General features: G+C 66.7%; 2 protein-coding genes across 2 annotated transcripts; one reads left to right on the plus strand and one right to left on the minus strand.

The window, feature by feature from the left end:
* The first annotated feature begins 9,778 nt into the window (after nt 1-9,778).
* On the plus strand, nt 9,779-13,437 carry LBX2 (ladybird homeobox 2). Its single transcript, XM_054293289.1, has 2 exons — nt 9,779-10,103; nt 13,052-13,437. Exons 1-2 carry the CDS (start codon nt 9,779-9,781, stop codon nt 13,435-13,437), a joined length of 711 nt encoding a protein of 236 aa, XP_054149264.1.
* A 752-nt stretch (nt 13,438-14,189) lies between these two features.
* Nucleotides 14,190-19,015, minus strand: TTC31 (tetratricopeptide repeat domain 31). The gene is made up of 15 exons (XM_054293212.1): nt 18,901-19,015; nt 18,707-18,814; nt 18,328-18,581; nt 18,166-18,249; nt 17,956-18,024; nt 17,704-17,847; nt 17,383-17,614; nt 17,176-17,266; nt 16,954-17,095; nt 15,705-15,806; nt 15,551-15,623; nt 15,320-15,461; nt 15,165-15,239; nt 14,596-14,698; nt 14,190-14,513 (listed from the first exon to the last, which is right to left on the minus strand). The coding sequence occupies exons 1-15, from the start codon at nt 19,013-19,015 to the stop codon at nt 14,397-14,399; spliced, it is 1,851 nt and encodes a 616-aa protein (XP_054149187.1). The 3' UTR covers nt 14,190-14,396.
* Between the last annotated feature and the right edge of the window lie 16 nt (nt 19,016-19,031).

Here is a 19,031-nt window from a genome sequence, read left to right on the forward strand (position 1 = left end):
GGGATCTGGGAGCCCTCCTGTGCTTTGTGGGGGGCACTGGGGGAGCAGCACAGCCCGGGGAGGGGGGCAGAGCATCATCCCTCCCTCCTGTGCCAGTGTCCCCAAGCATTGCCCCCTCCAACTCCACACCCCCCACCCCCTCCAAAGCCCCCAAAACCCACCAGCCCCATGAGCTCTCACTCTGGGGGTCCCTCTGACCCCCTGCCCTGGGGATGGGCACAGACAGGGGACCCCGGGCTGCTGTGCCCCCCTCGGCTGCACCGTGCCCGCCGTGCCCCGCCAGCCCCTGCTCCGCGCAGCCGTGACAGCGACATACGAGCCCTGGCACCCTCACACTCCATGGCTGGGTGAGGGGCCATGCCCGGTCCCTGGAACGGGGTGGGCACTGCCATGAGCCGGGTGGGCACCGTGGGGACACGTGTGACACGGTGCTGTCCCGCATCCTGACCTCCCACCGCAGGGCAGCACACAGCCACTCATCCCTGTGGTGCCCATCCCATCCCATGCCATCCCCTCCGTGCCCAGCGGCACGGGCACGCGGCTGTCACGATAGGAATGAGCTGTCACGACAGAAATGAGCTGTCACGACAGGAATGAGCCGCAGCCCCAGCGCGGGGACGTTCCCCGTAACGAAGCGCCCGGGATGAGGCTGATGAGAAAAACCCAAACTCAATTTAATTCCTGTCACTGCCTGAGCGGCTCCAAATGACGCCGGGGGGCTCTGAGGGGCCCACGCTGAGCCCCCCAAGCCCAGCCCACCCCCGCTGCCCCCCCCCCGTTTCCTGAGGTGCCGTTTCCTGAGGATGTGGGCACCGGCACTGGCACCGGGATGCCCGCCGGCCTGGGAAGGGGGAGCACCTTCCTGCGGACAGAGGGGTCACGGCGGGGCCTGGGAAAGCGCCGCCCCCGGGACCCCAACACCCCCGCAGCCTCCCGGGGCATCCCCGGGACTGCTCGGGGCAGCCGCCATGGGGATGGTGCGCCGCTGGCACCGAGCCGTGGCACCGGCATCCCCGGGAGCCTGGAGGCGCAGTCCCGGGGATGGCAGGGCGAGTGTCACCGGTGAAAGGGGCACCGGCAGCCCCGGTTGGCACCGGGTGGGGCCGTGGGAGCGGGCTCGAGGCACCTCTCTCCGCGTCTCCCGGGTTATTTTGGCACCGGGTTGTTTTCAAGGCACCTCTCTCCGCGTCTCCCGGGTTGTTTTGGCACCGGGTTATTTTCAAGGCACCTCTCTCCGCGTCTCCCGGGTTGTTTTGGCCGCCGCAGTTTCCTCCGAGCCTTTGTGCGGCGGCCGCAGCCCCCCCGCGCCCCCCGGGCTGCCCGCGCGGGCGGGAGCGACCCCCGGTACGGCACGGCCCGGATCGGACCGGACCGGCGGGGGAGAGCGGGAGGGAGTGCCGGTACCGGGGGGTCTGCCACGGGCTGGGTGGGACAGGGATGGGATGTGGGATGTGGAATGTGGGATGTGGGATGGGATAGGGGATATGGGATGTGGGATGTGGTATATGGGACTGGGATGGGACATTGGATGGGATATGGGATGGGATAGGGGACAGGATATGGGATATGGGATATGGGTTGGGATATGGGATGCGGGATATGGGATGTGGGATGTGGGATGTGGGATATGGGATATGGGATGTGGGATATGGGACTGGGATGGGATAGGGGACGGGATATGGGATAAGATAAGGGATGGGACATTGGATGGGATATGGGACATGGGATGTGGCATAGGATGGGATATGGGATATGGGATGGGATAGGGGATGGGATATGGGATATGGGATATGGGATATGGGATATGGGATATGGGATATGGGATGTGGGACATGGGATGGGACATGGGATGGGATATGGATGAAATATGGGATAAGGGACATGGGATAGTATATGGGATATGAGATATGGGACGGGACATGGGATGGGATATGGGATGGGACATGGGATGGGATATGGGACATGGGACATGGGATGTGGCATGGAGCGCACAGGGGACGCACACATGGGGTACAGGCGGGCACAGAGGGCAGGTGTGGGTGCCCTCGGGGGGTGCCAGCCTGCTCCCAAGGGTCCGTGCTTTGGATGCTGCTGCCCTGACGTGGGTGCCTGTGCTGTGGTGTGGGTGCCATGGCAAGGGTGCCACGGCGCCAGTGCCACCCCCTGGTGTGGGTCCCAGTGCTGTGGTGTGGGTCCTGAAGCCACAACGTGTGTCCCAATGCCATGTGGGTGTCAGTGCCATCCCGTGGATCCCAATGCCATGATGTGGGTCCTGGTGCCACAAAGTGGGTGCCAGTGCCACAGTGTGGGCGTCGCTACCATGGTGAGTTCTAATGCCATGGCGTGGGTGCCAGTGCCACGGTGTTGGTGTCAGAGCCATGGCTTGGGTGACAGTGTCACGGTGTGGGTGACAGTGCCATGGTGTGGGTGTCAGAGCCATGGTTTGGGTGTCAGTGCCACAGTGCGGGTTCCAATGCCATGGCATGAGTGCCAGTGCCACGGTGTTGGTGTCAGAGCCATGGCTTGGGTGACAGTGTCACGGTGTGGGTGACAGTGCCACGGTGTGGGTGTCAGAGCCATGGTTTGGGTGTCAGTGTCACAGTGTGGGTGCCAGTGCCACAGTGTGGGTTCCAATGCCATGGTGTTGGTGCCAATGCCACGGTGTGGGTGTCAGAGCCACAGTGTGCATTCCAGTGCCACCGTGGGGTCCCCAGTGCCCCGTGTGTCCCAGTGAGGTGGCACTCACCATCCCTGCATTGTTCCACCCTTTGAAGTCGGTCTTTCCTGGCGGGTTTGTCTCGGCCCGTCTGTGCCGGTGCTTCCCAGCCCTAAATCACCCAGCACAGGGGTTTGGTGCCCGTGTGCCCACGGCCACAGCCTGGCAAGGGGCTCCACCTTCACTTGGGACCTGCCAGGGCAGGCAAGGGCTCACTGGGGCCTCATGGTACCATCAGCACGGACATCTCTGTCCCCATCTCCCCTGGCTCCCCATGGTATAACGGGATGTGGACAGCCCCGAGTTTAGGATTTGGGGCAAATCACAGCAAGATTGGAAGTGCCCAGGACAGCCCAGCCCATGTGCCAGGGTCTGGGACAGTCCCTCCGCTCCTGCCTGGCTGCCCCCAGCGCCCCGAGGTTTCCGTCCGGGCCCAGCGCTGCCGGCACGGCCGTTCCCTCCGCTATTCCCAGCATTTCCTGGGGTTTATTGTCTTCCCCTCCCTGTCCCACCTTCCTCGCAGGAAACCCTTGGTCCCACGGGGCCGGCGACTCCGTTACCAGCAGGACGGCGCTCCCGGCCCTCTCCCCACGGGCCGGGATACAACCGGAGCCCCAAACCCTGCTCACATCCCGGAACCGGGGGTCCCACGCAGGTCTGAGCCTCCATCACGGCCGTGCCGGTGTCGATATTGGGGTCTCACAGCGGAGAAGGGGCTGGGGACTATCCCCAGAGCCTGGCGGGGCGTGTTCTGCCACGGCTGTCGCCCAGCAGTCCCCCGATCCCTAAAACAATTTGGGCGCGTTATTGCAAGGCCGCGTCTCCGTCTGCCGGATAATGGCATGCGATCCGGGCAGGGAGGGGCCGTGCCGCCATCATCCCGCGGCTCCGGCGGCGGCACCGGGATGGAGAGGAGCGGGGGAGCCCGGCAGGACAAGGGGGTGCCCCTGGAGGGGTGAACCGGGCGGGCTGTGCTCCCTCCCCATCCCCATCTCATCCCATCCCCATCTCCATCCCCATCCCCATCCCCGTCCCCATCCCCATCCCCATCCCCACCTCATCCCATCCTCATCCTCATCCATCCTCCCGCTCTTCCCGCACCCCCCGGACCCCCCCCGGGGCCTCGGGCGGCAAATTCCAAAGGGCACCCGGGAAGATTAATGGCGGGGCCGGGGCCGGGGCCGGGGCCGGGCCGGCCGGTAACCGGATCGCCCCGCGGGAGCCGGAATGCGCCGCCGCTGACCCCGCCGTGCCCGCCCCGCTGCGAGGGTCACCGCGGGCACCGCGCAGGGGACATCGCGCTGTCCCCAAACCCGCTGGGGCTCTGTCCCCGCATCCCCAAACACAGAGACACGGCCTGGGGACACAGGGACAGGCGCCGAGGTCTCTGGGATGGGGTGACACGGCCATCACGGGATGGGCGCCATGTGCCACATCCAGAGGATGCCACACGCCACCTCCCTGCCCACAGCAAGATGGGCACCAGGGGCTCCTTGTCCCTCTTCTCGGTCCATCCTCGGGGGAGCAGGGACCCCTCTCCAGCCTCCCGGGAATGGGGACACCCGGTGCTGTCGCGGGACATGCGGGGGCTGCAGGCGGCGGGCGCGGAGCAGCTGTCGGGTCTAAAGTTACGGTGGCGGCTGGGGGCGGGGAGCGGGGCCCGGACGGGGACAGGGTCCCCGCGGGGGTGTCCTCGCTCGGGGTCCCCCTGTTGTCCCACCCCGAGTGTCCCGCGGGGCGCAGGGCCGAACCCGCCAGGCGGGGAGGATGCAGGACAGACCGACAGACCGGGGCTAAGAATAGCCCTGGGGTGGGAGGAGGAGGAAGGATGGGGCTTCCTCTGCGACGCCTCTTCTTCCTCCTACCCGGCACGTGTGACACGGGGACACTCCGAGTGCCACCTGCCCCCCCCCGTGCGCTGTCCCAGTGTGACGGCCCCTGTGCTGGCGGTGTCCCCTGCAGCACCCACCGTGCCCGCGGCCCCTGCGAGTGCCACCCCCGCCGTCCCCCGCCGCTGTCAGGCCCCATCACCGCTGTCACCCCCCCGCCGCCGCCGCCGCGTTTCGTTGCACTTCGCTTTTTAATTAACCTCGGGGCGCTGCCTCGCCGGGGTTAATGGCGGCGGTGACCCGCGCGGCCATCGATCCCCCGAGCCCCGCTCGCAGCCACGTTCGGGCCCCCTCGGGGTCCTGCGGGATGACAGGGGCGTGTGTCCCCCCCTCCCCTTCAATGCCACGCATGGCAGAGTCCCGCAGGGTGCCCCCGCTCTGCTGCCACGCATTGCTCCAGGTGTCCCCAGCCAGCTTTAGGGGTGCTCCCCGGTGCCACGTCCTAATTGGGGACCCCCTCCCGGTTATTCTTGGCCCCGTGGCCGTGCCAAAAGCGGGGTCCCCCCCCTCCTGCAGCCCCCTCCCAGCTCAGGTGCCCCTGTCACCCCTCCGCGCTTTAATCCGGGGCTCGTTCATCTTGGGCGGGGGCCGGGCTGTCAACGCCCAGACGGGCCATTTCCGAGCCGAGTCCCCCGCGCTCGGCCCTAATTGAATCCTCATGGCCCCGCCGCCGCCCCGGCCCCGCCGCGGCACCCGCCACCGTCCCGCTGCCCGCCGCAGGGCTCTGAGGGTCCCGGTGCCACGGAGGCACCGACCGGAGGAGCCCCTCACTCTCCCCGGTTGCTGCCCCCCCTCCCCCGGTACAGAGACCGGTGAGCAGCTCTGGGATCCCACGCGCCCCCACAGAGCCGCAGGTCAATCCTGAGCGGACCCCACCCCACGGGGGTCGCAGCGGGTCCCTGTGCCGGGGCAGGGATGGGAGCGCACCCCATGCGGGCCGTGCCGTGCCGTGCCGTGCCGTGCGGGGATCAGGGGCCGTGGGGGCGGCAGCGCGGCGGGGGGACAGCGGCGTTTGCTGCAGCCGGAGCTTTGAAATGCAAACCCCCCCCCCCCCCCCCCCCGCCCACGGCCCATTTGGCCGGAGTTTGGCCCAGGCACAAACGGAGGCCCCGGAGCGAGCAGGGGATGCCGGGGGGGTGCGGCAGCTGGGGCCGGTCCCTGGCTCTGGCACTGATGGCCCCACGTGTGTGTGTGTGCCCTGCCCACGCGTGTGGCGGCTCTGGTGTGTCCGTGAGCGCTCCACGCACACCTGGACACAGCTGCACACATCTGTACACACACCTGCACACAGCTGTGCCCGCACACACGGCTGCGAGAAGCCCGCTGGAGTGGCTGGGGCCACACAGACACACGGGTGGAGGCGTGTGCAGGGCCCTGTGTGTCCCTAATCCTGCGCTGTCCCCATGTCCACATCCCTATCCTATCCTATCCTATCCTATCCTATCCCATCCCATCCCATCCCATCCCATCCTATCCTATCCCATCCTATCCTATCCCATCCTATCCTATTCCATCCTATCCTATCCTATCCTATCCTATCCTATCCTATTCCATCCTATCCTATCCTATCCTATCCCATCCCATCCCATCCCCTCCCCATCCCCTTCCCATCCCCATCCCATCCCATGGATCCCATGCCATCCCATGGATCCCATCCCATCCCATCCCCATCCCATGGATCCCATCCCATCCCCTCCCCATCCCCTCCCCATCCCCATCCCATCCCATCCCATCCCATGGATCCCATGCCATCCCATCCCATGCCATGCCATCCCAACCCCATTCCCATCCCATCCCATCCCACCCCATGGATGCCATCCCACCCCATGGATCCCATCCCATGGATCCCATCCCCACCCCATCGATCCCACCCCACCCCATTCCCCGTCTCTCCCCCCATTCCCCGCTTGTGCTCAGACCCGCGGGGCTCGGGGGCGATGCCGCTCGCTCCCGTTAATGAATCGATGATTTGCCAACAGCCCCAGGGAGGGATCCCCGTCTCCCCTGGCACTCCCGGCACATCCACCCCCATTCACCGGAGCCAGGTGTAATCCCATTATTCCCGGCTCCTCGGAGCTCCCAGCCCGGCGCAGGGTCAGGATTTATTGCCGGTAATTGCCGGGGTCCCGTCCCCCGGCGCGGGGGGGCTCGGGGCACCCCCCCGCCGCTGCCGCCGCTGCTCACGCTTTAATTCCGCACCGAGCTGTTCCCTTATTAAAGGAAAATTCATTTGCCAGCGATTTCCATGTGCCGGGGCCGCGCGGGGCCGGGGCCCTAATCGCGTTACGGAGCGCTGCGGCGCAATATTGGGATGGAGCCGATAAATAATGGATCAGGGCGGCGCGGAGCGGGGGAGGCGCGTTCCGGGGGCGCCGCACCCCGAATTGTGTCGCCCCCGGTGCTGCGCTGGCACCCGCAGCACCCTGCTCCTGACACCCCAGAGCCCTGGCACCCCCAGCACCCCGCTCCTGACACCCCAGAGCCCTGGCACCCCGTTCCCGGAGCCCTGGCACCCCCAGAACCCTGCTCCTGACATCTTGCTCCTGGCACTCCCAGCACCCCGCTACCGGAGCCCTGACACCCCACTCCCGAATCTCTGGCACCCCCAGCACCCTGATCCTGACACCTCGGAGCCCTGGCACCTCAACACCCAGCTCCTGAGACCCCGGAGCCCTGGCACCCCCAGCACCCTGATCCTGGCACCCCGGAGCCTTGGCACCCCCAGCACCCCGCTCCCGGCCCCGGGTGGTGGAATACTGGGAGCTCCCGGTGCCCGGACCCACGGCAGCCCCCGAGATGGGGCGTGAGGGGTGGGGGAACACGGCAGCAGCTCCAGCTCCAGCACAAACATCACCACGGTGCCCCCTCAAACGTGGGGGGCACCAAACCTCCCTCACGTGTGCACACTCGCGAACACACACACACAGACACACAGACACAGAGACACGCGTGTGCCCCGGTGCTGCTCATGGCGGGGATGGAACGTGGTCCCAGACCTCCAGGACCCTCCCAGAGACCCCCAGGGACACCCCCGGGGTGGAGGAGCGGGACAAAGGCAGAGGTTGTCAGTGCCACCCTGGGGTGCCCTCAGCCCCACGCCGTGGACGTGCCCGTCCCCGTCCCCTCGGGCCTCGGGCCAGCCCCGGGCACTGTCCCGGCTCCGCAGGAAGCTCCCGTGTTCCTGCGAAACCCCCGAGGGCTCGTTTGGCTCCCACCCCGTGGCCTGGTTTGGGGTGAAAAGCGTTTCCCATCCTGTGTTCCCGCCAGCCGGAGCCAGCGCTTCCCACAGCGCGGGGAAGCCGCAGGGGTCGGGCAGGGCTGGGGGGCTCAGCACACCCCAAAAACGCCTCAGCGGCCGCTTTGGGGCACGAGGGGGGCTCGGGGAGGGAAGGAGGTGCCGGCACCATGAGCTGGGCGCGCCCCTGGGGGCAGGGATTCACCCCAAAGCTGCAGAGCAGGGTGGCGATAATGGGGGGCTGATGAAAGGGGGTGAGGGGGGTGACACCCCATCCATCAGGGCGAGCAGCACTGCGGCGTTCCCGCAGATCCCGAGGTGCCAGACCTCCAGGACCCCCAGAAACCCCCAGGGGTGGAGGAGCGGGACATCGGCTCCCGCATTCCCAGCCCGGGATTCCCGAGATCCCGCAGGAACCGGAGCGTTCCAGAGGGGTTTGCTCAGCGGGCGGGCGGCCGCGATTCCCATCAGCACCAGAACATGGAATCACCCCGAGCTGCGATTTCCCTCTGTGTGTGTGCCCCGGCACTGAGACCGCGGCCTCCCCACAGGGCTGGGACCCCCGGGAAGGGTTGGGGACCCCCGGGAAGGGTTGGGGACCCTCGGGAAGGGTTGGGGACCCCCGGGAAGGGCTGCGACCCCCATTCCTCGCTCACCGGGCCCCCAGGCCACAATGGTGGCCTCATTGCAGCGGTGCTGCTGGAAGGGACCGGGCTCACTCGGGTCCATCCCAGCGAGTGCGGGCCCGCTGTGGGGGTGGGAATGGGGGGTCCCAGCTCGGCCTGGGCTCCGTGTCCCGGTGAGCACCGGCGGCACGCGCGGCCGCGGCAGCTCCGCCATCTCCCCGCGCCCTGCGGAGAGGACAAAAGCCGCGTGCGAGGAATCCGTGCAAACGCCGCCGTGCGAGGGGCCCCGTGTCCCTCTCCCAAAACGAGCCCCCCCTTCCCCACCCCACTCCCCCCGCACCCGCCGGCCTTTAATTGCTCCGGCTGCTGGGAAATTTCAAGGTTGAATTTGTCAAACTCCGATTTCCAGCCGGGAGATCGCGTTCTGCCTTTGTCAGCAAGATTGGAAAAATCCATCCCCCCCCCACCACCACCCTCTCCATTCCCTCCCGCCCCCTCCCCACTTCCATAATCCCGGATCGGCGCTGCCCGATCCCCCTGCACCTGCTCCCCCAAGGCGGCTCCGTGAGCTCGCACCGGCCCCGGCACCGGCCGCAGGTTCATTACCGCCGTGACCCCCGTGACCCCGCCGTGTCCCCGCTCCCGGCGACACATCCATGGGGACACCCGGCGGGATTGGGCCTGAGGGGTACCGAGTCACCCCTCCGGAGGGGGAGATTCCGCATCCCCCAGCCCCAAAGCCGCCGGATAATCCGGACGCGGCGTCGCCAGCCGGGCCTCACCTGCGTGTGCGGCATCCCGGGATTTTTACGAGCGGCCGAAATCCCGGAGCTATTTGTACCGGGAAAGAGCAGCGGGAATGTGGCGGGGTGGGATGGGGGGCGGAGGTGGGGGGTGGGGGGGGGGGGGGATTTATGGCTCTGAAACCCAAAACCCACCCAAAAGGGCTTAATCACTCCCAGCCGCGGCCCCGATGCTTTTATGGGGCATTTTAGAGCAAAAGAGCCAATAAATTTTTGGGTGAGGGTAAGAGCCGCGGTGAGGATGAGGAGGGAGCAGAGGAGGAGGGGGGACGCGCTGGGGTGGGTTAAAATGGGGGAGACAACAGGGGGGAGGCGCGGGGCAGCGCCCCGGTAGTGGCGGAGAGGGGTCGGTCCCCCCCCCCCCCCCCCCCCGACAGGGGGGGCGTCGGTGGCTCCTCCTCCTCCCGGTATCCCGGGGCTTTAAGGCGCTGGAACGGGAATCGCGGGGCTGGGGGGGGGGGGGGGCGGCGGCGGCGGGTCCCGCTCCCGGCGCGGGTCCCGGTCCCGGCATGACCTCGGCGGGGGAGGCGGCCGGTTCCCCCCCGCTGCCCGCTGCGGTCGGCGGCCACCGGCGGAGCCCCCTGGACCGGCTCCCGCCCCCCGCCAACACCACAAAACCGCTGACCCCCTTCGGCATCGAGGACATCCTCGGGCGTCCCCGCGGCGGGAGCCCCCCCGGCACCGGCACCGGTCCCGCCGCCCCCCCCGCCCCGACAGGGCCCCGCGGCGGCGGCGGCGGCGGCTGCGCCCCGGCCTCGCCGCTCTGGGCGCTGGAGGAACTCGCCAGTAAAACCTTCCAGGGGCTGGAGCTGGGAATGCTGCAGGCGGCCGGAGGTACCGGGGCCGGGGGGCTCGGCCGGGAGCGGGGCGGGCACCGGGAAACGGGAACCGGGCACCGGGCAGGTGGCGGGGCTGGAGGGCGGCGGGGAGTCCGTGGCGAGGCCAGGGACGCCCCTCGTCCCCCGTTCCGGGAAGTTTCCTCCTTGTCCCAGAGGGGCCAGCGGGGCTGCGAGGCCTCAGAAGCCTCCGGTGCTCGGCCGGGACACCGGGGACACGCGGCAGCCTCGGCCCGAAGGGACGGAGAATCCCGGGGCCGGACACGGCGAACCGGAGCGAGCCCCGGCCTCGGTGAGCCGCCACGGGCACCGAGGAGCTCCGGGAGAACCGGCAGCTTTACCGGGAGCCGCGGGACCGGGCGGCGGATCGGCGCCGCCGAGTCGTGACCGTGACCGTGACCGAGCGCGGGGCCGCCGGTAACGGAAACCGGTACCGGCCCCGAGCCTCCGTCCGGGGCTCGGCCTGCCCGAGCCGCCCGGTACCGGCGGGGTCCGACAGCCGCTCATGGGCCGGCCCCACATCTCACGGGCTCGGAAGAACCGGGAGGACGGGCGGACACCGACAGACAGACAGCACGGCGCCTCCGGGAACGAAACAATCCGTTCCTAGGTTGGAGAGACAGACACGGACGGACAGATCGTGTCTCCGGGATTAACGGAAAATCCCTCACACCGAGGGACACATGGACAGGAAAAGCACGGGGATGAATAAAACCGTTACCGGGTCGGACAGACAGAAAAATGCTCCGATAATTAACGCTGAAAAATAATTACCGTTCCTTACCGAGACAGTCTCCGTGATTAACGTGGAAAAAAAAAATTACCGGGACGGACAGACCGACAGTCACGGCAGAGCAGCACGGCAATGCCGGTATTTAACGGATACGGTTGGGCACAACCGGACTCACGCCGGTAACGAAAAACCTCCGGACAGACGGACACGGACCGCTGGATCAGCCCTCCCGTGAGTAACCGAACCTCCGTTACCGGCCGGACAGACAGACGAGGATGGAGCCAGACTCCGGTAATTAACGGGGGAAAAAAATCCCTAATTACGGCGCTCCGGTAATTAAGGAATCCACCATAGCGGACAGACAGACAGACAGAGCAGCGATCCTGTGATTAACAAATAAACCAACCCGTTAACGGGCGGACAGACGAACAGAACGGGGACGCCTCGGGCTCCCGGTTTGAAGGTAAAAACCCTCGTTATCTGACAGACGGACACGGCAAGGAACGAAATAATTGACCGAAAATATTACCGGGTGGACAGACGGACAGGAACGGGGGCGAAAATTTCCTTTTTCCGGGACGGACAGACGGACAAAAACGGGGCCGATCGGGGCTCCCGGAATTAAGGTAAAAGGTTCGTTACCGGACGGACAGATCGACAGAAAAATAATCGAAAAAAAGAAAAACGAAATAAATCATTACCGGGTGATCAGACAGATAAAAACCGGAACGATAGCGGCTCCCGGGCGGGGGTAAATCCCCGTTACCGGCCGGACGGAAGGACAGACACGGGACTCATAAAAATAAACGAAAAAATCTCGCTGGGACCGGACAAACACGGGAGTGATCGGGGCTCCGGAGTGGCCGTGAAGCTCCGGTACCGGCCGGACAGACGGACACGGCCGAGCGGGGATCTCGCAATGAACAAAACCCGGTGGCGAACCGGCCGCGGGTAACGGCGGAACTAGCCGGGAGAGGCGGGCAGATGGAGGTGCCGGTAATTCAGGTAAAAGCTCGGTACCGGGACAACCCCGGCTTCCCGTTATGAACGAAAACGACGGAAGGACGGACTGACAACGGAGCGATCAGGGCTCCCTGAGCGGCGGTAAATCCCCGTTACCGGGATGGACGGACAGACAGAAACGGGGCTGATCGGGGCTCCGAGAGCGGAGGGGAAGCCCCGTTACTGGACCGATGGACGAACACGGCACCGATCGGGGTTCCGTGACCGCGGTAAAGCCGTGCTACCGGCACGGACCCACGGACTCGGCCGGGACCGCCCGGGGCTCCTCTACCGAACGAACGAGGAGCGGAGCCCGCGCTGCGAGAGACCCCGGGAGCCTCCGCCGGTACTGGGGGACGCACGGCCCGAGCGAGCCGCGTTACCGGCGCCACCGGCAGCGGCGGGGCTGGCACGGACCGGGGGCCGCAGCGGGAAAGAGACCGGGACAGCGATCGGGATCCGCCGGCGGCGAGCAGCCGTGCCCGGGGCGGCGATGGCGTCTCGCCGCGGTTCTCGAGGTGGCTTGGGCAGCAGGGACAGCACCGGGGCCGGGAGAGGCGGCGGGATCGAACCGGGGACCAGCACGGCCTCGGTTCTCCTGGAATCGCAGAGAAGGAGGATCCCGGTTCTCTGCCGAGGCTCCCGGCTTCGTTCCGGGCTCCCGGAGCAGCCGCCGAGGGGACGCGGGTGTCTCAGCCCCGGTCGCAACGGGGGCGACTCCGACACGGCCGCGGCCGCTGTGGAACGATGAGTCCCGGCTGCCGGCACCGGCCGCGGTTCGGTTTGCTCGGTTCGGTTGGGCACCACTCGTTTTGGCTCGTCTGCCTTCGGTTCCATGTGGGCCGGTTCGGCTCCCTTCCACCGGGAGGCGGCGGGGCCGGGACGCACCCGCAGGGCTCGGCGGGGCCGGTGCGGCTGCATTTACCGGTGTCCCGGCACTGCCGTGCCCTCAGGCCGGGCCCCGCCGTGCCCGGTGCATGTACCGGTGTCTTTGACCCGATGCCGCTGCCCCCGCAGCTCGAGGCCCGCGGTGCCGGTGCTGTTCGGGTCCCCGTGCCGGTCCCTGCCCCACAAGCCCTTCCCCGCCGGACATCCCGGTGCCGTTCCCGGTGCGATGCCCTGCCCTCGCAGGCGCTCCCCAGCCGGGCCCCCGGGTTCGTTCCCCGGTGCTGCTCCCCGGTTCCCGTGCCCTAACCCCGCTGTCTCCGCAGGTCCATCCCCGCCGGGCGCCTCGGGCCCGCGCCCTCCCTGCAGGAAGCGTCGCAAGTCCCGGACCGCGTTCACGGCGCAGCAGCTGCGGGAGCTGGAGCAGCGATTCCGGCGGCAGCGCTACCTCTCCCCGGTGGACCGGGACGCGCTGGCGGCGCGCCTGGCGCTCTCCGCCGCCCAGGTCATCACCTGGTTCCAGAACCGCCGCGCCAAGCTCAAGCGGGACCTGGAGGAGCTGCGGGCGGACGTGGCCTCGCTGCAAGCGCTGCCGCCCGCCGCCCTGCAGCAGCTGGCGGGGCTGCCCGAGCCCCCGGGGGCTCCCGGCACCGGCACCGGGACCACAGAGCCCGCCGAGCTCTCGGAGGAGGAGATCGACGTGGCGGACTGAGCCGAGAGCGCTCGGCTCCGTTCGGATTCACTCGGGCCGGCTCGGCTGAGTTCGGATTCACTCGGGTCGGTTCGGCTGAGTTCGAATTCACTCGGGTCGGTTCGGCTGAGTTCGGATTCACTCGGGTCGGGTCAGGCCGAGACTGCTCCGTTCGGCTTCGTTCGGCTCAGTTCGGGTGCACTCGGCTCCTTTCGGCTCAGTTCGGGTGCACTCGGCTCCGTTCCGACTTACTCGGCCCCACCACATCGGTTCCGAAAGAATCCGAGCCCAGCCCCGCCCCCTCCGTGCACCCTTTTGCGGCTTTTAAATTTTTTTTTTTGTCTTTCCATTGTTTTTTTCTTTTCTTTTTTAAATTTTATTTTCTATCGGCCCCGATGTAAATATTTGCAATAAAGGCAACACCTTAATATGGACCCCAGAGCCCCCCACCCACCTCCCCCACACTTTTTTCCAGGCGAGCACCTCCCACCGCGGGCATTAATTTGTTTTAACCGGTGATTAATTACCGGCTGCGGCCGCCCCTGCCCCCCTCAATTTGCATATTAATCAAATTGTATTTGATCTCACGCCTGTCACCAAACAGTGACATAAAGGGGAGTGGAGACCCCCCCCCCTCTTGTTGTCCCCTGGGGCTGGAGTGACATGGGGAGCGACAAGGGACAGAGGGGGACACGGGGTGGACACAGAGATGGCAGAGAGGCTGAGTGACACCAGCCCAAAGAAAGGCCGGAGAGAAAAACAAATCTCAGCTTTATTAAAAAACCCAAATTGCTACAAATCCCTGAGGGGCCCTGGGAACAGCCCAGGCCCACCCCCCCAGCACAAGGGGCTGCAGGGTGGGCCCCGACCCCCCCAGCACCCCCAAAGGCAGGACGGGGAGACATCCCCACCCCTGGCAGTGGGGGACAAGGCACAGGCAGGTGAGGGGGGGCTGCCAGGGTGCCCCCAGCAGAGCAGGGTCAGCTGAGCAGCCCCCCGGGGGTGGCCTTGCCCTTGGCACGGGGCACGGGGGCCGGCGTGGCGTGGGCCGGGTGCTTGAGCTGCAGCAGCAGCTTGCTGCCCTCCACGGTGGCACCCTAGGGACACAAGGAGCTGGCAGCTGGCACAGGTGTGTCCCTGAGGGGTGCAGGGGGGTCCCACAAGTCCCCCCCAGCTCACCTGCATGGCCCTGAAGGCCTCCTCGGCCTCTGCTTTGCCACGGAAGTTGATGAAGGCACAGCGGCGCCCCGGGAGCAGCCGCACGGAGCGGATCTCCCCAAACCTGGGGGGCACACACAGACCCCCAAATTTGGGGAGGGACAACAGTTAGAGATTCCTAAATGGGGAGCTGGAGGGTTAGAGACCCCCCAAACCTGCAGGGTTGGCGGGTCAGAGACTCTTAAGTGTGTAAAGCAACTTTAGCAACCCCCAAAAGCTGAAGAAGGGTGAAAGACTCCCAAGCATGGAGAGAGCGAGACACCCCCAAATCTCCAGGATGGGGGAACAAATTCCCAAAGCTGAGGGGGAACAGAAACTCCCAAAGCTGAGGGGGAACAGTTAAAGACACCCCAAGCTGTGGGTCAGACCCCCCAAACCTGGGAGCAGTGTCTAAGTCAGACACTACTCCCCAAGGATTCCCTGCATGTCAGAACCAGCAGAGCACAAGGACAGGAACAGAGCGTGGGGGTCACCAGGGGGGTGCCAGGGGTTTGGGGTCCTGCAGAAGGAGCAGCCCCGGGGTCACTCACCGGCCAAAGGCACGACGCAGCACCTTCTCAGTGATGTAGGAGGTGACATTGCCCACCCAGAGCGGGAAGCAGTCCCTGCCAAGAGCCATCCTGGTGTCACCACAGCCAGCACTGCCCCACTCTGAGCCCCTTCCCACACCACCAGACCCCCATACCTGGCAGGGTGGCTCGGTGGCAGTGTTGGGCAGCCACTGGCCACAGCAGGTGCCCGTTCTGGGTCTTTTGTTGGGGTCTTGCCACTGCTTCCCGTCACAGTTTTGTCACCTGTGTCCTGGCAGCTCCTGGTTGTCCATCCTGCTGCCGAGGAGCCAAAGGGCTTCAGCACCACTGGGGACACAGGGACAGCCCCGGAGGTCCCCCCAAGCCCACCCACCCCTGTCCCTTACCAGGGAGGAACAGCGGCTCCTTGGCCTTGAGCAGGAAGGGGGACACGGGCACACCGCCGGGGCGGCTGCACTGCTGTGAGGGCACAGGGGTGAGGCGTGGGGGGCACAGCAGGGCAGGGGGCGGGGGCAGGGGGTGGGGAAAGGGGGGTCTCACCTGCAGCAGGGCCCTGCAGGCCTCCAGCTGCGTGGCTGCCTCAGCGTAGGCCCCGTCCTGCAGCAGCAGCTCCTCGAAGGCGCGAGCGGCCTCGGCGTAGCGCTGGGGGCCAGGGGGAACCTACAGCCCCTGCCTGCCCCCACAGGCACCCCACGCCCCCCACCCAGCCCAAATGCACCTCAAAGCCTCATTGACATCTCCCAGTGCAGCCCACATCCTGTGCCCTGCCCAGTCCCTCGAGCCCCAACTCACACCGAGTGCAGCCAGCCCACCCCTCATCCACAGCACCCTACAGTTCCCCACAGCCCCCCCCAGCCCAAATGCACCTCAAAGCCTCACTGACACCCCCAAACGCAGCTCTAACCCACCCCACCAACACCCTGCAACACCTCCAGTGCCTGACCCAGTCCCCGCAGCCCCAACTCACACCTAATGCACCAGCCCCACCCCTCACCCACAGCACCCTACAGCCCCCACCCAGCCCAAATGGCACCTCAAAGCCTCACTGACACCCCCCAGTACAGCCCGACCCTACCCCACCAACACCTTGTAGCATCCCCCCGTGCTCTGCCCAGTCCTCCCAGCCCAAATCCGCATCTAATGCACCAGCCCCACCCCTCATCCACAACACCCTGCAGCTCCTCCAGTTCCCCACAGCCCCCTCCCAGCCTAAACGGCACCTCAAAGTGTCACTGACATCCCCCAGTGCAGCCCTACCCCACCCCAGCAGCACCCTGTGCCCTGCGTGCTCCCAGCCCCAACTCACACCAAATGCACCAGCCCACCCCCCAATCCACAGCCCCCACCCAGCCCAAATGGCACCTCAAAGTGTCACTGACACCCCCAAATGCAGCTCTACCCCACCCCACCAACACTCCAGCAGCACACCCAATGCCCTGCCCAGTGCTCCCAGCCCCAACTCACACCTACTGCACCAGCCCACCCCACATCCACAGCACCCTACAGCCCCCATCCAGCCCCAAATGGCAACTCAGAGCCTCACTGACACCCCCACAGTGCAGCCCTACCCCACCCCGCCAACACCCAATGCCCTGCCCAGTCCTCCCAGCCCCAACTCACACCTACTGCATCCCTCATCCCCAGCACCCTACAGCCCCTCCAGTTCCCCACACCCACTGGCACCCCAAATCCCCCAGTTTGTCTCCAACAACTCACTCCCAGAACCCCACAGCCCCTCACCCAGCCATGCCCCCCCCAAGACCCCAGCCCCTGGAGCCCCCCCAGGTACCTGGAGCCCCCTGAGGGCTTTGCCCTTGCGGAAGGAGCCCTTGGGCCAGCCCGGCTGCAGCTCCAGCGCCGCCTCCGCGTCCGCCAGCGCCTCCTCATAGCGCCCCAGCTTCTCCAGGCAGTAGGAGCGGTTCCCCAGGAGCCTGAGGGGGTGTGGGGGTGTCACTGAGGCCGGGCCCTGCCAGCCCAGCACCCCCAGGTCACCCCCAGCCCCTCTGCTCACCGGTGCTCCCGGGGGTTCAGCTCCAGGGCCATGGTGAAAGCCCACACGGCCTCAGAGTGTTGGCCCATCTGGGCTGCCTCGATGCCGTGGCCTGGGGAGGGGACACAGGGAGGGACAGTGCCCCTAGCACAGCCCCTCTGAGCTGGGGAGAAGCAGGGAGAGCCCTCAATGCCCTCCCCTGGCCTCGCTGGAGGTCCCTGCACTGACCTGCAAGCGCCAGGCTCTGTGCCAGCGTGCTGGGGCTGGGGGGGCTGGCCTGGGGGGGCTGAGGGGACACAGGTGTCCCCACAGGGTCCCCACTTCCCTTTTCTGGCACCTTCCTGCTTGGTTCCACCACGTTCTGTGGCCCAGGGGAGCGGTCAGTGCCCGGGGGGGGCAGCCTGACCCCTGCCTTCTCCCGGGCTTTGCAGACAAAAGTGCAGCTTAGGTCCAGCTCCTCCTGGGGAAGCAGGGAGGGATGAGGGATGGGCAGGCAGACCCCTGGGACCCCCAGCCCCACACAGCCCCCATGGGGAGACTGTCCCTCACCTCTGCCATGGCTGTGTCCTCTGGGCCAGACTCCTCTGAGGGCACAGTGGAGTCCCCAGGGCACGGGGAGGGCTCTGGGCAGCACCCCTCATCCTCAGCAGCCTCTGAGGGAGGCCCAGCGCCTGCAGGGCCACTTGGGGGGCTCTGCAAGGACAGGGAGGGGGTGAGGTGACAGGCTTAAGGGGTGCTGGCTGGCCCCATCACCTCTGGGCACCCCTAGAACAGCACGAGCAGGCTGGCCTGGTCACTCACTGGGTCAGTGTTCTCTTTGTTCTTCTGCTCTTGACCCAGTTTCTCCCGTTTCTTTCGGTCCTTTTGTTTCTGAAAAGGAGGAACATGAACCCACGAGCAGAGAAATGCAGCCTCAGCTTTCAGCTCAGGGACTGGCTGGCAGCACCCCAACAAGAGGCAGCGACCCCAATCCCCAGGAGCTGGCAGTGATCCCTCCCAGGGCTCACTCACCTTCTTCTTCAGCTTCTTCTTCTCTGCTTTCCTCTTGGCTCTCTCCTCCTCTTCCATCAGCTCCTGAGCATTCTTGTCAGCCTCCTGCAGGAGTTACCTGAGTCAGGACAGCTCCGGGGACCCTCTGGTGACCCTGGGGGACACCGAGGGGATTTTGCCCACCTCAGCCGTGGGCCAGGCCCGCTGAGGCGTGGGCAGCCGGTCCAGCCGCGCGTCCAGGGCGGTGGGAGGGGTCCGGGGCGGCTCCGAGCACAGGAAGGACTTGCGGAAGCCGCAGTAGCTGTAAGGAACGGTTCCCTCCGCCACCGGAACGCCCAGGAACTGCAAACCCGCGGCGAACTCGTCCTCATCGTAATCGTAATTGCCGTCCTCATCATCATCATCAATACCCCGGGGATAGTAATCCGCCGTGGGGCCTGGCAAGAGAGCGGGGTGCGTGAGGAGCAGTCCCGGGCACCGGATCCCGGCTGTCCCCACGCCGTTCCCCCTCCCATGGCAATTCCCGAGCACGGGGACCCCCGGTAGCCCCCGCCGCACTCACCGTCATCCCAGAGCAGACACACCTCACTCTCCTCATACCTAATCACCGGCTGGGACGGCACCGGCAGGTCGTCGAGGCTGGACATGCGGTGCCGGGGGCAGAAGGGCGCTGTGGGGAGCACAAACAGCCGTGAGCCGGCGGAGGCAGAACCGAAACCGGGCCGCGCTCTGGGCTCCCCCGCGCCCGGTCCGTACCGCCGCTCCAGCCAGCGGGGCCCGGCGTGCAGCCCCAGGGGCAGGCAGCGGCAGCCGGCCCGAAACCGCCCAGACCGGGCCCGTCCCGCTCCCGCGGCCCGCCCGAGCCCCGCATCGCCACGAGCCGCCGC

Source organism: Melozone crissalis, unplaced genomic scaffold (assembly GCF_028551555.1).
Source record: "Melozone crissalis strain CALT ecotype California unplaced genomic scaffold, PUWL_Pcris_2 ptg000132l_1, whole genome shotgun sequence".
Classification (NCBI taxonomy): domain Eukaryota; kingdom Metazoa; phylum Chordata; class Aves; order Passeriformes; family Passerellidae; genus Melozone; species Melozone crissalis.

Excerpts from the sequence above, each read along its gene's own strand:
- LBX2 (XM_054293289.1), top strand. The coding sequence starts at position 9,779 with ATGACCTCGGCGGGGGAGGCGGCCGGTTCCCCCCCGCTGCCCGCTGCG. Across the intron at positions 10,104-13,051 it reads AATGCTGCAGGCGGCCGGAG|GTCCATCCCCGCCGGGCGCC; the intron begins GTACCGGGGCCG and ends CTGTCTCCGCAG.
- TTC31 (XM_054293212.1), bottom strand. The coding sequence starts at position 19,015 with ATGCGGGGCTCGGGCGGGCCGCGGGAGCGGGACGGGCCCGGTCTGGGC. Across the intron at positions 18,815-18,900 it reads CCCCGCTGGCTGGAGCGGCG|CGCCCTTCTGCCCCCGGCAC; the intron begins GTACGGACCGGG and ends TGCTCCCCACAG. Across the intron at positions 15,624-15,704 it reads CCTGCAGGGCCCTGCTGCAG|CAGTGCAGCCGCCCCGGCGG; the intron begins GTGAGACCCCCC and ends GTGCCCTCACAG.